Source organism: Oryzias latipes, chromosome 23 (assembly GCF_053564925.1).
Source record: "Oryzias latipes strain Hd-rR chromosome 23, Olatipes_Hd-rR_3.1".
NCBI lineage: Eukaryota > Metazoa > Chordata > Actinopteri > Beloniformes > Adrianichthyidae > Oryzias > Oryzias latipes.
Genome location: NC_136259.1, coordinates 7,546,814 through 7,560,634, shown reverse-complemented (window position 1 = coordinate 7,560,634; position 13,821 = coordinate 7,546,814). Strand labels below are relative to the sequence as shown.

The following is a 13,821-nucleotide window of genomic DNA, read 5'->3' as shown; positions in this document are numbered from 1 at the left end:
CCCTTTAATCCATGTTTACTCCATCATGACTTCATCTTGTAGAAACATTTTTCTTTTTTTTTTCCAGGTATTAAACCAGTGGGTTTTTTGGGGGGGGGGTTGTTACCTGAAGTCATGTTAATACTCAATGAATCACAGAGGGAGAGGAGGACGGACAGGAAAGTCGACTCATCTGCTTTTACATCCAGGACCGCAGAATTTGGGCATGTATTCCCCTACAGTCGTGGCAGTTTTATTTATCCACGTTTACCACAGTAGTGATGATTAAAACAAATTTAGCGGCCATTCGCCACGAGGACATGTCACTTCCCGCCATCGTCTTCGCGCTCTTAAGATGCTCAATTGTGTGTGAAGTTGTCCGTGAATCCTCCATCCTCACCGCTGCCAGATCTTTTATTCTTTATTTGTTTAAAATGTAATTACATATGCGGAAAAAAATCATTGATTTAAAAGAGAAAAGAAAAAAACTGATTTTTGTGTCTGACATTTTTTCTTTTTGTATCCTGTAGTCGTTGTCCTTTTCTACTTTGTTCTCTGTGAAATAATTAGCAAGGAGGGGCGGGGCTAGTTTAGTAGGCAGGTGTCAGGCCCCAAACATATCTTGTGTTTTATTTGACAAATATTCGGATTTTTGTTTTCAAGCATATTTTTTTTATAATGTTACTTTTTGTTTTGTTGTTTTCCTTTTTATTCTTTTTTTCATGTCTTTAACCGTCTCTGGAAGGAATCCAAACCAATCATTCTACATTTTCACAATAGAATCGCCTCATAAGCTGCTTTTATTTTCTCAACTTCTGGCTGTTTAAACCTTCCAGTGTAGAAATAATGACAAGTATTTAACCTTCAATATTTTCCTTTGGATGGCTACACTGTATTAAAAGCACGGCAGACCCTCCACACAAAGGTATACTGTATATTTAGATATTTATAGAGATTGTAGGATTCTTTTATTTTATATTTTTTTTGTCTTTGCTGCTCCATCTACCATCATCATTATTTTTTTTTGATAGAATCAAGAGGAAAACTGCAGATTAAATGTGTAATAAATGCTTTCAAAACCCCAACTGTGAATATGGTAACACACGGTGAAAATACAAGTTGTTGCCGGGCAGATTTCCTCTCTCGGCATCTCTGTGAATGCTGTACTGCCGCTGACGCTAACAGCCTAGGTACTTAATGGTTTCAATTCTTTTTCACCTAAATCGTTGCATTTTCTTTCTTTACAAGAAGCACATCTTTTCCGAATTTGCAAATAATCTGTCATAGTTTCCATAGGCGATGCTCGGCACTCCTTCCACCTTTCAACATGTTTATTTCTATAAACAAACTACACAAAAAACTTTTTTTAATGGCTGAAAAAAATCCTATTCATGTCAAATTTCAGTAACTTTTTTGTTGAATTAACCCCTCCCTGTCTATTTACACAAATATGCACCAAACCGCTTTGGCTCCAAAGTTATCTTAATTTAGCCTCAACTTTAAAGCAAATTTTTTTTTTTTTTTTTCTTTTCATGGACTGAAATAAATTCAAGAAGTTACACGTGTATGGAGGATCATAAATGTCTATCAGCAGAATATTTTTGATCAATTAAATCATTTTTAATTCACCAAAAATAGCTCAGTTATTGCATTTTTTAATCTTTTAAAAGCTTTCACATATTCACCTCGGGAGAGAGCTCAAATTTAAGTCGATGTTCGTAGTTTTGATTCACAAAAATGAGAACAATTGCATACATTTTAGAGCTCAACTATATGAATCTGTTTCTAGGAATTTGGTTTAAAATGAGCTTTTTTTTTTTGTCTTGTTTTGAAGTTGGGAATTAAATTCCAATAGTTTAAGTTAGGAGTTTTAAGCTACGTTCACCCCACCCTCAGAAACACACCTTCAAGCTGCCACTTCCAAAATAGCGTCTATGTAAATGTGAGTAAACATACATTTCAGGGTGTCCAAGTTCAAAACTCTCACGTTCATGCGCTGCTACCCACGTTTTTACAGACGTTTTCGGCTTCTACGTACAAAATGTGTGGCCTTTGAACGCACTGACAGTTAAAGTAGGTCGAACTTTGACCAATCAGGGACTCTAGTTTGGTAGTGATGAACGGATGTCGTCCCTTTTTGATTCATGGAAGTACCAACCGTTTGAAAATTGATCATGGAGGTCAAATTATTATTTGTGGTTTGTGCCAGACAGAATTCTGTGAAACCAAGATTTGCAACATTTCGCACCAAGACTTTACCACCTGCAGGTGGCTGACATGCGCTAGTAAAGTGTAGAAAAATAACAAGAAGAAGGCCCTCCCCGCTTGTCCAGTGTGAACAACATTAGCTAAGCTTGAACACACGTCAAATGCCCCTTGTGAACATAGCTTCATTAATGAGTCTCTTTCTGCCGTGTGTGGGAGGGGCAGACTCACCAACTGCAGAAATAAAAAAAACACTTGTTTAAAACTGAACTGTCTTCATACTCACCAAGGAATACATTAATATTAGCTCAGTGTTAAATGAAAAATTGTGATAACTTATAGAACCCTAGAAAAGTAATTTTCAAAAAAGCTTCAGAAATTCATAACCTTTCTTTTTAATCATATTTTTGTTCATTCTTTTAATAAAAAATACAAAATCATACCTCTTTTTAAGAAATGCTTCACTGTGATCTGTTGTCTAGATTTATTTCTTGTTTAGTTTTTTCTATTAAATTGCTTTCTTGCTGATTCAGACACTCCTGGCCCTCCATACTGACCTGATTTGGTGCTTTAAAGTAAAAAAAGTAAAGAGTAAAAGTTTTTCCTGATCGTGCATTTGACTGACAACCACCTCTACTCCAAAGCCAAAAATCAAATCTCCCTCTTTTTGTTGCATTTGTTTGTTCTCCTTGTGCTCAGAACGTCTACAGCAGTTTCTCTGACCCATTGTCTTACATTTCTGTTGAATGTGCAATCTAAAAAGAGACGAAAGAAGTATTTTGGTGGAAGAAGGCGGCGCCGATTCCTCTGCGTCGGTCTGCGTTTGTGTCTTTGTCCTCATCTCCACATGCTTTGTGAAGAGCTGCCTCAGGATCCGAGGCGGGCAAAACCTTTTTCAGTCTGATCGACGTTTTGGTTTAGGCGGGGAAGACACCAGCATCCAAACTGTATATACAATGCTACGTACAGATATGATGACCTTTTAACTGTATAGGAAGCTCAAAGAAGAATCAACCACTGTATTTATTGATGTAAATCCTCATTTAAAAACATGGCAAAATTCACAAAAATGTTTCAAGATCTCTAATAAAGGATAGAAAACCCTGTTGAAATATTGCAAATGATAATGATAGATGATGAGCAATAATAAAACTGTAATCTAAATTAATAAAATTGTTAAAAATGTTTTTTCTGTGTCTCCTGCTTTCATTTTTTTTTTCTTTTCGGTTGCATCTGTTGAAGTCAGTCACACCCCCATGTGACCCAATCCCATCCAGCAGCAGTCGGAGACGTCCCCGACATGAGCTGGCCCCTCCACACGTGACCCCAGCCATTTGACTTATCTGACCTTCTCTTTCAGCTTTTATTTTGGTACATTGTACAGCTAAAATCCAATCATCTTTTGATTTATTATCAAAGTTTTCCCAGTGGTCTTTGAATTAGGATTAGATTAGACAAAATCAATAAAAATCAGTGGTTTTCTAGGTCATAGTTTCTGCAGAGCGGCAGTAGCTCATTAGAAATTCACCTTGGAATTGTTGGCGGGGCTGTTGGTGCAGAGCAACTCCGCACCCACTTAACATGAGAACATGTTAAAAACACAATTATCATCACAGTATGTCTTTTAAATTTTAAAAGTAGAATAAAAATCCTTCCTATCATGGTTTTTTTTGTTCTTTTCCAATTTAAACATTTTTTAAAAAGTTTTTATAAAATGATATTCCTTTCAAAGAAAGCTCAGTTTGAAGGTTCAGCTAAATAAAAGCAATTCTACTCTACTCTACTCTGCACAAAATCTCCTTCTCTTCAGTGACATGGATGACTTATTTTCATTAGACTGAAACTTTAAAGGTAAAATTTTGTGATCTTAAAATGTGTTTTAGTCACTTATGGAAGTAAAAGCCTAATAATGATCCTACTGACCTGGGTTTTTTTATTTTTTGTTTACTTTTTGTCAAAGCTCAAGCAAAACACTCGGAAAATCTGTCTGTTTTAGATATTTTTATGTATATGGTGGCTGCCGTGGTAGAGCGGTAGGGCGGTCGACCCATGATCATACAATTGCAGGTTCGATCCTTCATCATTGTGCAGAAGTTGCTTATTGATGGAGCTAAAATGATGTCAGTGTGTGACGACCTGCAGAGACCACATGCTCCGCCAGTGTGGGGGTGGGGGTGGGGAAGGGTTCCCAGTCGCCATCAGTGCCCCACTTCCTCACATCCATTATTTACTGTCAGACTAAATGAAAAGGTGACTGGAGGAGCAGAGGCTGCATGAGGCTCCGCCTCCAGCTCCATGTCTGCTGACGGTCGTCGTTCTGTCCGTGTCCTGATGGTCTGTGGAGACTTGTGGAAATGTATAAAAACAAAAAAGTCCCAGCAGCAGTTGAATCTAGATTTGTAAACCCTTCAGAATAAAAGCATGAAAGCAGCATTTGAAATAAAAAATAAAAAATGCTGTTTAGGATTTCAGAATAAGATTTCTGGTTTGAGTTTCTGTTGACTTCCTTTTCTCTAATCTCCAAACCTCGATCTGTCAGGCGGGTTAGTTATTCTCAGTCGACTGTGGGAGAAAGCACACATGGTTTGGCAGCTATGAGATGACCTACTGACCTCTCTTCTTCACTACCTAATGCAGAAAGACAGCTGAGATATGCTGTCTGAAAAAGAATAAGAAAAATTAAAATTATATCAGAGAAGTCAAATAAAAAAAGAAACTGTTAAAAAGTATTTTATAAAGACTATTTTTTAAAAGATTCTAAGAATATAAATTGCAGAATCATTTGATGTAACCTATATTTTATTTAACATACAGCACCTGACAGAAACAGTAAATTCTCTAAAATATCATTGTCAAAGTAGTATTTTATTGTAACATGGCAATATTTTTCAATTTTCTTTCATTTTACAAAACACAAATTTGATTTTTTTTAAAGAATTATTTCTTAAATTAAAAAAAAAAGGTAAATTGTAAATTTTTTGAGAATTATTCAAACAATACTTATTACCAAACTAATAGATTTCAGTAAAAAAAAATACAGTAATTGTATGAAAATTATTGAAATCTTTAGTCTTTTGTTGTTTGGTGTATTCTTATTTGCTGTGCTTTCCTGGGTTAGATGCTCTTTCCTTCATTGTTGGATGAGTCTGGATTCTCTTCAGTGGGATGTTTATTTCTTTTTTTTATGTTTCCCTCCCTGATTGACTAAATCCTTTTTTTGTGGGACTTGGCCCCATTTATTTATTTTTTTCCTTTCCGCATGTGTGATCCTTTTATAATAAACCAGTGTAATATGAAACCAGGTCTCCCACGCTGACGAGTTTGTCTCGTCAGCCCCTCTTAAGGAGCCTCTCTGATGAAAAGGCTATTTTTGGTGTTTTAACATGTTCTTGTGGTATTTTTCTGATGATGGAGGACATTTAGAAATAATAATATGCCCCAAATTGAGTATTTTCTTTATTCAAATAACTGTGAATCAGTAGCAGATGTAAAAATGCATCCACTTGTAGACGACTGGATCCACGAACGACTTTGTTTTCCTCGTAGCTGCTGTACGGCTGGATAGCTCCAATACTGCTCACCGTTATTGTCGCACTGCTAAATTCAGTTTGGGGTTGTGAGGAGCTGTAAGCTAGCAGGAGAGAGTGTAAACAGAGAGCTCTCAGCCATGGGGGACAGAAAGCCATGCCAATGGTCCCACCCAAACGTCCTATTTTTAAACCTGTTTGATGCAACAAAGCAGATTCCACGTTGTCAGGGATAATTTGAAGAACGCATCTGTAGGTGCACTTGATTAATTTTCGTACCTTTGTATTCATACTACAGACTGACATCACGTCTGTCAGCTTTACATTAGCAGTACATTGAGCTGCGTCTGTCGGATGCACAGACCTTTCTTCTGTGTCCCCTCTATTGTCTCCCGTCGTCTCCTCTTGACCTCTGATTGTTATGAATATGCTGAAAGAAATAAAAGTACAAAAGGATGTCATGCCAAAAAAACAAAAATCTTTTGACTATCAAATCTGATAAACGCTTCCACTTCCCAAAGAAGACTCAATCTTTTCATAACTTCGATTTTTTCTATGTTGACTTACTCTTGTCTCCACTGGTACTGAATCACACCAGAGTTCACTTGCAAGCAGATCAAAACAAACACTGTAGAAACACCTTAAAGTCCCACTTCAATCATCTTTTGATGTATTTTCAAACTGTTCAAACACCTATGGTGTTTGAATTATGATTGTCGTTTTTAGCCACAAAAAAGATATGTCATTTTCTATCTGTCACTCGTGAGTGTTTTGTTTTGTCATCTTGCGTGTCAGTGGAAGAAATATGGCACCAATAAAGCACAAAATTGACTAATCAAATCCCCTACAATCCCAACTCTATCCATATTTTTGAGTAACAATTAAATCTTCGCTGAGGTTTTTTTTTTGTGTGTGTGCATAGTTTGAGTTTTTATATCCTTCTGACTACAAGCAATGTAAACTAGTCCTCTGTAGATGATATTTCTAAACCTGAATATCTTCCAACTACTGCATAGGAGTGAATGAACTCCTTTTGGTATCTACAGAGGACATTTGGGGCTTCCAGTGATACTAAATGTTTTCAGGGGCGGAGCTCTGGGAGTTGTGGTTTTTGGTGGATTAAAAAAGTTTTGACGGGACAATATTATTTTTCTCTGGTGGTCAGGAGAATATGAGAGTGAATGGAATATTGTTCCCCTTTGAAACCAGCCTCTCCGTGTGCCTGGCTGGAAATACAGCACCAAATATTTCATAAATCAGAATAGAGATGTGGAAAATAAAAGCCTGGAGCAACATTTGCGAGATTTACACTGCTATGACATATTTCGCACCAAGCCTCTTCCTCCAGTAAGTGACACACACGTGCAAGTAAACGATAAAAAAAGAAGAAGCCCCTCCCTGCTTGTCCAGTGTGAACACCATTTGCCAAAGACGCACGACATGCTTGTAACTTCAAAGTTGGGATAAATTCAGATTCAACTATTAATAAAGCACTTTTCCTGTTTCAGAACACTTCTAAGTGCTTTACATTTATTTATATTTAAAAATAGTAATCATTTAAAAAATGAATAACACGTGTATTTTAGATGTCAACTTCCTTCCTTTTGTGAAATGTTAGCACGTTTTTTAATCATATTTGACTGTGTTGTGATTTAGTGTGTGTGTATTTCAAGTTCTGTCAGGTGTTACAGTTCTCACATCACACAGTCAAGTCATTAGAGGGCTAAAGGAGCCCTCAACGTCTGTCCACTCTGCTGCTCTACTGACACCGCTTTCCACGAGGTCATTTGGCCCCACCTCTCCGTCGTTTGTAATCCCGCCCCCTCGGGGCGCGCGAGGATAGCAAATGAAGCAGATTGGGGAAAACGCGGCGGCAGCAGGAGGAGGAGGAGGAGGAGGGGGCATATCTTCAAGTTGGCTCTCCGGAGTCGCACCGCTCTCCTGCTGTGCAGTCAGAGCTCTACACCGGACCGGTATACGGAGGAGGAGGTGAACCGCAGCGACCGAGCAAAGATGCAGGCGGAGGACATGGAGGTACCTTTCATTAATAACCTTAACGATAACGGCGACAGGCAGAGGCCGAAAGGGAAAGATGTGTTCAAGGACCAGCAGAAGGAGTCGGAGGTAAATGTAAGGGGCGTTTGTGGACGGCGCCGCGGCTCTGGAGGGGTGTACACTCCTGCATGTGTGTGTGTTGTTGTTGCTGGGGAGCTTTTTTCAGACCTCCAGCCCCCCCTCCCCTCCCCTCCCGCCATGCTTTGGCTCGAAAGCATGCGCGAAGACGGCGAGGTGTTATTTTGGCAGCTGAGCCCTAAAAATAACCCGGTAATCCTGCGGTGGGGCCGAACGCGAGAGGAGAAATATGCCTGCCGCCGAGCAAGACCCCCAACCCTGGACTCGAACCCCAGCATGGAATTATTACCGCTGCAACTATTTCCTCTGGGCATCACATCTGGTTCATTCATCAAACGATAATCTGATGGAATGAATTCATTAATCTGACAGCGGGATTTACCACTTTACTGCACCTGCAGGAAACATCAATTTAGCTTTTAGAAACATAAAAAGATGTGAAATGAGCAAAAATATGCTTAAACAGCCTTTTTGCTCTCAAAAATGTGTTACTTGGACTAAAAACTATCGGTATATCAGCAAGAGTCTGACAATGTGATACATATATCGTGATATTGTACCGAAACAGATTTTTCTTTTTTTCTCTTTTTCTTGTTTATGGAGTGTGACATAGAAAGAACTCTACCTGGATATTAATACACCATTGTAATAAAATGGTAAAATTATGTTTATTTAATGATCACAATGTTGAGCACTGTAACTGTATCTCATATATAAATTGCTTTTAGCCTAGCAAATTCATAGTGCTTTTATTTTGGTAACTTCAAAAAAATAGTTTTTAAAGGGAACAGTCAACACAGTCTGATTTCCACACCACCATATTTTTCAGTATAAGAAAAAAATTAAAATTAACGTGCCTTAACTAATAATGTTCTAAAGTTTGAGGAAATCAAGTGCTTTTTATTTTCCACATTACTTAATGTAGCTTCTCCAGTTTTAAACAACTTAAAAATAAAAAGGGGGGGGGGGGCAAGACACTAATTCTTTCCAGAAAACAATAAAGTGTGATGATGAGGCAAAATGACAGGATGAAGGAGAGCACTTTCATATGGCTAAGATGCTTTATTTACATGACAGTCTGCAGCTGCAGCTTCGCTTTGTCACACGCGGAAGGAACCACAGATTCCCATTCCCATTCATTCTTTGTGTTCCTACGCAAGTTTTTAATGAGAGATTTGGGGTTCTACGTACAAAACGCGCCGCCATTAAACGGACGTTGCAAACTAAACCAGGTTGAACTTTTACCAATCGGGAACTCTGATTTGGTAGTGACGCGGTGAAACTCGCCAAACTCGAGGCGGAGCTTGTTCATCTGTTGAACCCAGACACGACGACGAGCCTGACGAAATCATGCTAATCTTTTTTCCGCTATTGCAAGGACGCTAGCAATAAACTAAACCATTTCCGTTTTGCGCCCAAATCACAGCATTTGTACAGCTCTGACATTTCGCACCAACCCCTTTCTAACTGTATGTGGCAGTCATGAGCTAGTAAACAGTAGAAGAAGAAGAAGCCCCTCCCTGCTTGCTCAGTGTGAACACCGTGGGCTAAACGCATGCCAAATGGCCGCGTGTACTTAGCCTTATAAACCTTAAAATATTGCAACCCAAACACACGTCTTGGATATCCAAAGGAAGTTTTAAAGATATTATGGGATGGCCACAGGACCTACGACTTTGTGTCAATTTTGCAGAAATTTGGCAATTTCACACATTATTTGGGGGGGGGGGGGGGGGGGGCCCTTAGTTCGAGCGATCTTTGTGAATTTTCACACACACACACACACACACACACACACACACTTCGCCAGTTTAAATCTACAACCACAACCGATGTTTTGTTGACCTCTGACCTCCAGAAGAGGCTGTCGTCTTGAATTTTCCAAAACGATGATGTTTTGTAACATCTAAGAATTCAAAGAACTCTTAGGGATTTCCATCTATTACAATATATTAAATCTATTTGTAGAGTTGCAAAATAAAGGGTTGGTTGGAGTAGTTATTTAAAATGTTTTTTTTTTGTTGCTTTTTTTTATGGTTTCAAAACAAAAAGATTTACAACACAAAACTCTCAAAGATGTATTAAGTATTTACTGAAGTTTTCTGGGGGAAGCATATTAATCTAACAGCTGCTGTGTGGTCATGATGATAGTGGCGGCGGTGGAATCATAGTATGGAGATCCTCTAAAGCGAAGGTGGGTGGGGGGGTTGGAAGGTCCCCTGCCTTGAATGTGCCCAGTGACGTGATGCAAAGTGTCAGCACGAAGTGCCACAGCAGTTTGGAGACACAATTGTTTTCGATTAGAGGGTAGAGTTGGGATTGAACAGAGAGGACAGAGCAAGGGATCTCAGTTCCTGAAGTTTAGCTCCAGATCTTTAATTACCAATTACTCTTTCAAAATAAAAGACTTTAAAAGTATATATTTTTTAATGTAAAAATATAAGGAATTTTTTTAAAGCAACAGGAATTCATAACTTTAATATCCCTTCATATTTCCTGCTGGGAGAACAACCAGTATTCTGACAATAATTATACATATCAGGAATAAAATAATGCAGGATATTTTTAAAATGAAGAATAAACTCAAATGTCCCTGGAATATAACTTTCGATTCTTCGGATTGTAACTTGCTAATCTGTTTCATCATTTCCAAATGACTCAATAAAAGAAATGAAATCAATTGACAGAAAAATCGACCATCTGTCTATGTTGGTCAAACTACCACAACAATTTAGGGCAAAATCACCCTCTTCAGCCATTTGTGTAAAATAATCAAAGGCTCCAATTTTTCTCCCTTGTGCACTTTTTCTACCTGGTTATAAGTAAACAATGCCGCAGGTTTGATCCACCCCTAAAAGTGCAATGTGAAAGAACAGAGAGTACAATTTTCAGACCAAGCCTACCCTAAAAAACAAAGAGAAGGGTTGATTTAAAATGTAATTATTTTTTAAAGCCATTTTAGACTTCTTTTAATTACTGTCAAGCTCTGCACATGTAGAGTTTCTGTCCTCTGTACTTGACTTGACTTTATTTAAAGATCTTCAGGTACCAAATTGTATCTAAAATCCACACATTCAAGCAAGTGGATTAAAATTAAAGTCCTAATAATGGCATCTTCAAATTATAAAAGGTTCAAGGATCTTCAGTAACACATGTGACCTTTGTTCCAAGCTCTGTCTTTGCAGCGTTCCTCATCTTTTCTGCTCTCCAGGCCTCTAAAGAGCTGAACGTCGTTCAGCTGAAACATCCAACAGCTGGATGAGTAATGGACAGCACTGGTCACATAACATTGGTTTTTGAATCCGGTTTTCCTTACCATTCAGTTTTTCATAAACCTCTTGAAATTAGGAAAATGTCATCAAGTCCTTCTTATGACACAACTTTTAAAAACTAGCTTTGTTTCAGAGAAACATGCATTTGAAGAGCAGTCAAAAGCATATTACAGAGTCATTTCTATTTTTTTCTGGCACAACAGTAAAGTAGAAGACATCCATAGTTACACTTCTCTGCTTACAGAAGGCGCTTTGGATGATCGGGGACATCTAGTTCCTGACGAGGCTCTTCTTGGATGTTCTAGCTTCTGAAACAAACATTACTATGCATTTTTTAATACACATGTCTCACAAGGTGTTTGTAAATTCGTTTTTTTTTTTTTTGTGGTTGTTCCCACAGATCCACGCGAAGTTTATGAATGACTTGTTTTGCTGCCATTTCTTTGAGTCTATATGGATTTCGCTGGTTACAGGTGCTTTTCCTTTTAGAAGAGCGAACAAATCAGACAAAAAAACATTAAAAGAAACTTTTACTTCCATGAGTCAAACACTCATTTAACACTCAGAACAGCAAGCTTCAATGATATTTGGCAGGCACTTGTCAAACCGCTGTTGAGAGATGACAGGACTAAAGAAAATCAGATGTGAACATTTTTTTAGTGGTTCAGTCACCAAAGTGCAAAATCTTAATTTAAGTTCATTATTGCTTTAGAAAATTATATAATTATATAAAATTATAAGATTGAATTTGAAAAATCATTTTTTTAATGTTTTCTATTAGAATGAGGATGTAAAAAGCTTAATTAATCTAACATAAAATCTTTATTTTCTGTCCCACAACCCAATTTCTGCAGTTTTTTTTTCTTAAATTCAATTCCATTTATACAGCCCAATATTACAACACAATTGTCTCAACGGGTTTCACAATTGTACAATACATAAAATCAGTCATAGAATTCAATTAGTAATGGCTAAATTAAACTAAACAGACTGAACTAAACTTAGACCCTCCTTCTCGGTACGAAAAAACTCCTAAAACAAAAACATTCCAAGGGGAAAAAAAAATAAACCTCAGGGATGCCCACATGAAGGACGGATCCTATTCCAGGATGGATAGGTGACATTCCCAGACTCTTAAATAATTTGCTTATCTAACTCCACAACTATGGAGTCCTATACTGTTCATAATTAAATAAATAAAGATGACCACGTGCAAATACATAATCAACCAATTAATCTATCATAAATATATAAAAAGATCATGAAATTGTGAAAAACCTGCACACAGATTTTAAATTAGCCATTATATTATTCAATATATTTCATTTTGCTTTAAAACCCTGTTCATTATTTTAAAACAGCATTTTAAAATATTCATTTTAATCATGTTGAATATTATTATAAATCTGTCTTTTCAGAACCTCAGATTTCAAAAGCAATATTTTCCAACTTATCTTTTTTTTTAAATTTCACATTGCTGTTTTTCAGAATGACTTATTTATTCCATGATGAACTTTTTCAGCAGAATGAGTCTGTCAATCAGTGAAAGTGGGTGGGATCTACACGCTCATTGGCTGATCCCTGGAAATAGACTCATATTCCTAGATACCGCTTTGCTGTGTGCCAGTCAGAGAGATGACATATTTCAGCGACATCTCCACGGCTTTGCTGACATCAGCGGATCAAGTAGTGACAAACCATTTGTGTCTGCTGCAGAAGATGCAAACACTGACGACTCTGTTTTTGTAGTTTGAGGGTTTGTGTGGACCAAACCACAGAGGAGCTCCGGTCGTCCACATCTTTAAGTCCCCCGTTGAAACACTCCTGACTCTCGTTCTCAAGCCATTCGCTCAGAGCAGGTTAATAAAAGAACAAGTCTCTGTTTTTTTGGAGGAAACCTTTTTTTATTACTTTTCCGGCGAACTGAGCAACACAACCTTAACTTGCGCTCACACACACTCTTGCGCTGCACGCTCTGTCTGATAGAGATGGAAAAAAAACGCTGAGACGGCCATCATCAAGATGTAGTTTCACTGCAGGAGCTGAAGCACAGACTCTCTCTGGGATGATCTCATGAACTCAAACAGGGAAACATTGTTATCATGTAGAACTATTCTAAAATAAATAAACCGGATCTCTTAACATTCTCCGTGTGCGTTGTGCATTCATGCATTGTGAGTGAGATAAGCACAGACACCGCTCCATGTAGCTATTAGGCTAAAAACATTAGCTGGTAGCTCCTCCCACACGCGGCATGGTGCGTTCATGGAACTCCAGTTCATAGCTCAGTGGAACTCCCAACAGCCACCCAGCCTAACTTAGACCACTACTATATTTTCATGAGAAAATGAAAACCGCCGAACCAACCACAAAATCACCCGAATTATTCATACTCGCCCAAAGCCATTTTTATCCGCAAATTTAGAACCAAAACTGGCAACACTGTGGATGTGCAGAGGTGCATACTCCCCCTAGTGTTGAGGAGTGTGCACTGCGCCGTCACATTCGCTGAAGCTACTTAGATCGATATAGTTAGGGTGCTGCTGCTTATGTCTGAGTAAAAGAGTAGCCAATCACAAAAGTGTCTCTGCCTTGTCTGGTTTGATTGACAGACAGACTCATTCTGCTGAAAAATGTCATCATGAAATAAATAGGTCATTCTGAAAAACAGCAATGTGAAATAAAAACAAAGATACTTTGGAAAA

At 38.0% G+C, this 13,821-nt stretch overlaps 2 protein-coding genes across 6 annotated transcripts in view; both read left to right on the top strand.

The window, feature by feature from the left end:
- Positions 1-3,371, top strand: part of ahcyl2b (adenosylhomocysteinase like 2b) — a 53,118-nt gene extending 49,747 nt beyond the window's left edge. The window contains exon 17 of the mRNA XM_023952640.2: positions 68-3,371. Coding sequence (XP_023808408.1) covers positions 68-74 — 7 coding nt within the window. The 3' untranslated portion in view covers positions 75-3,371. The remainder of the gene's footprint in view (positions 1-67) is intronic.
- A 4,179-nt stretch (positions 3,372-7,550) lies between these two features.
- The window catches only part of strip2 (striatin interacting protein 2), a 40,724-nt gene continuing 34,453 nt past the window's right edge, over positions 7,551-13,821 (top strand). For 3 of the 5 annotated variants that reach the window (XM_011490929.4, XM_078941524.1, XM_011490928.4), the window contains exon 1: positions 7,578-7,835. In XM_011490929.4, coding sequence (XP_011489231.1) covers positions 7,725-7,835 — 111 coding nt within the window. In that variant the 5' untranslated portion in view covers positions 7,578-7,724. Of the gene's footprint in view, positions 7,836-13,821 lie in introns of all 5 variants that reach the window. The other 2 variants (XM_078941526.1, XM_078941525.1) reach the window with 1 other exon arrangement.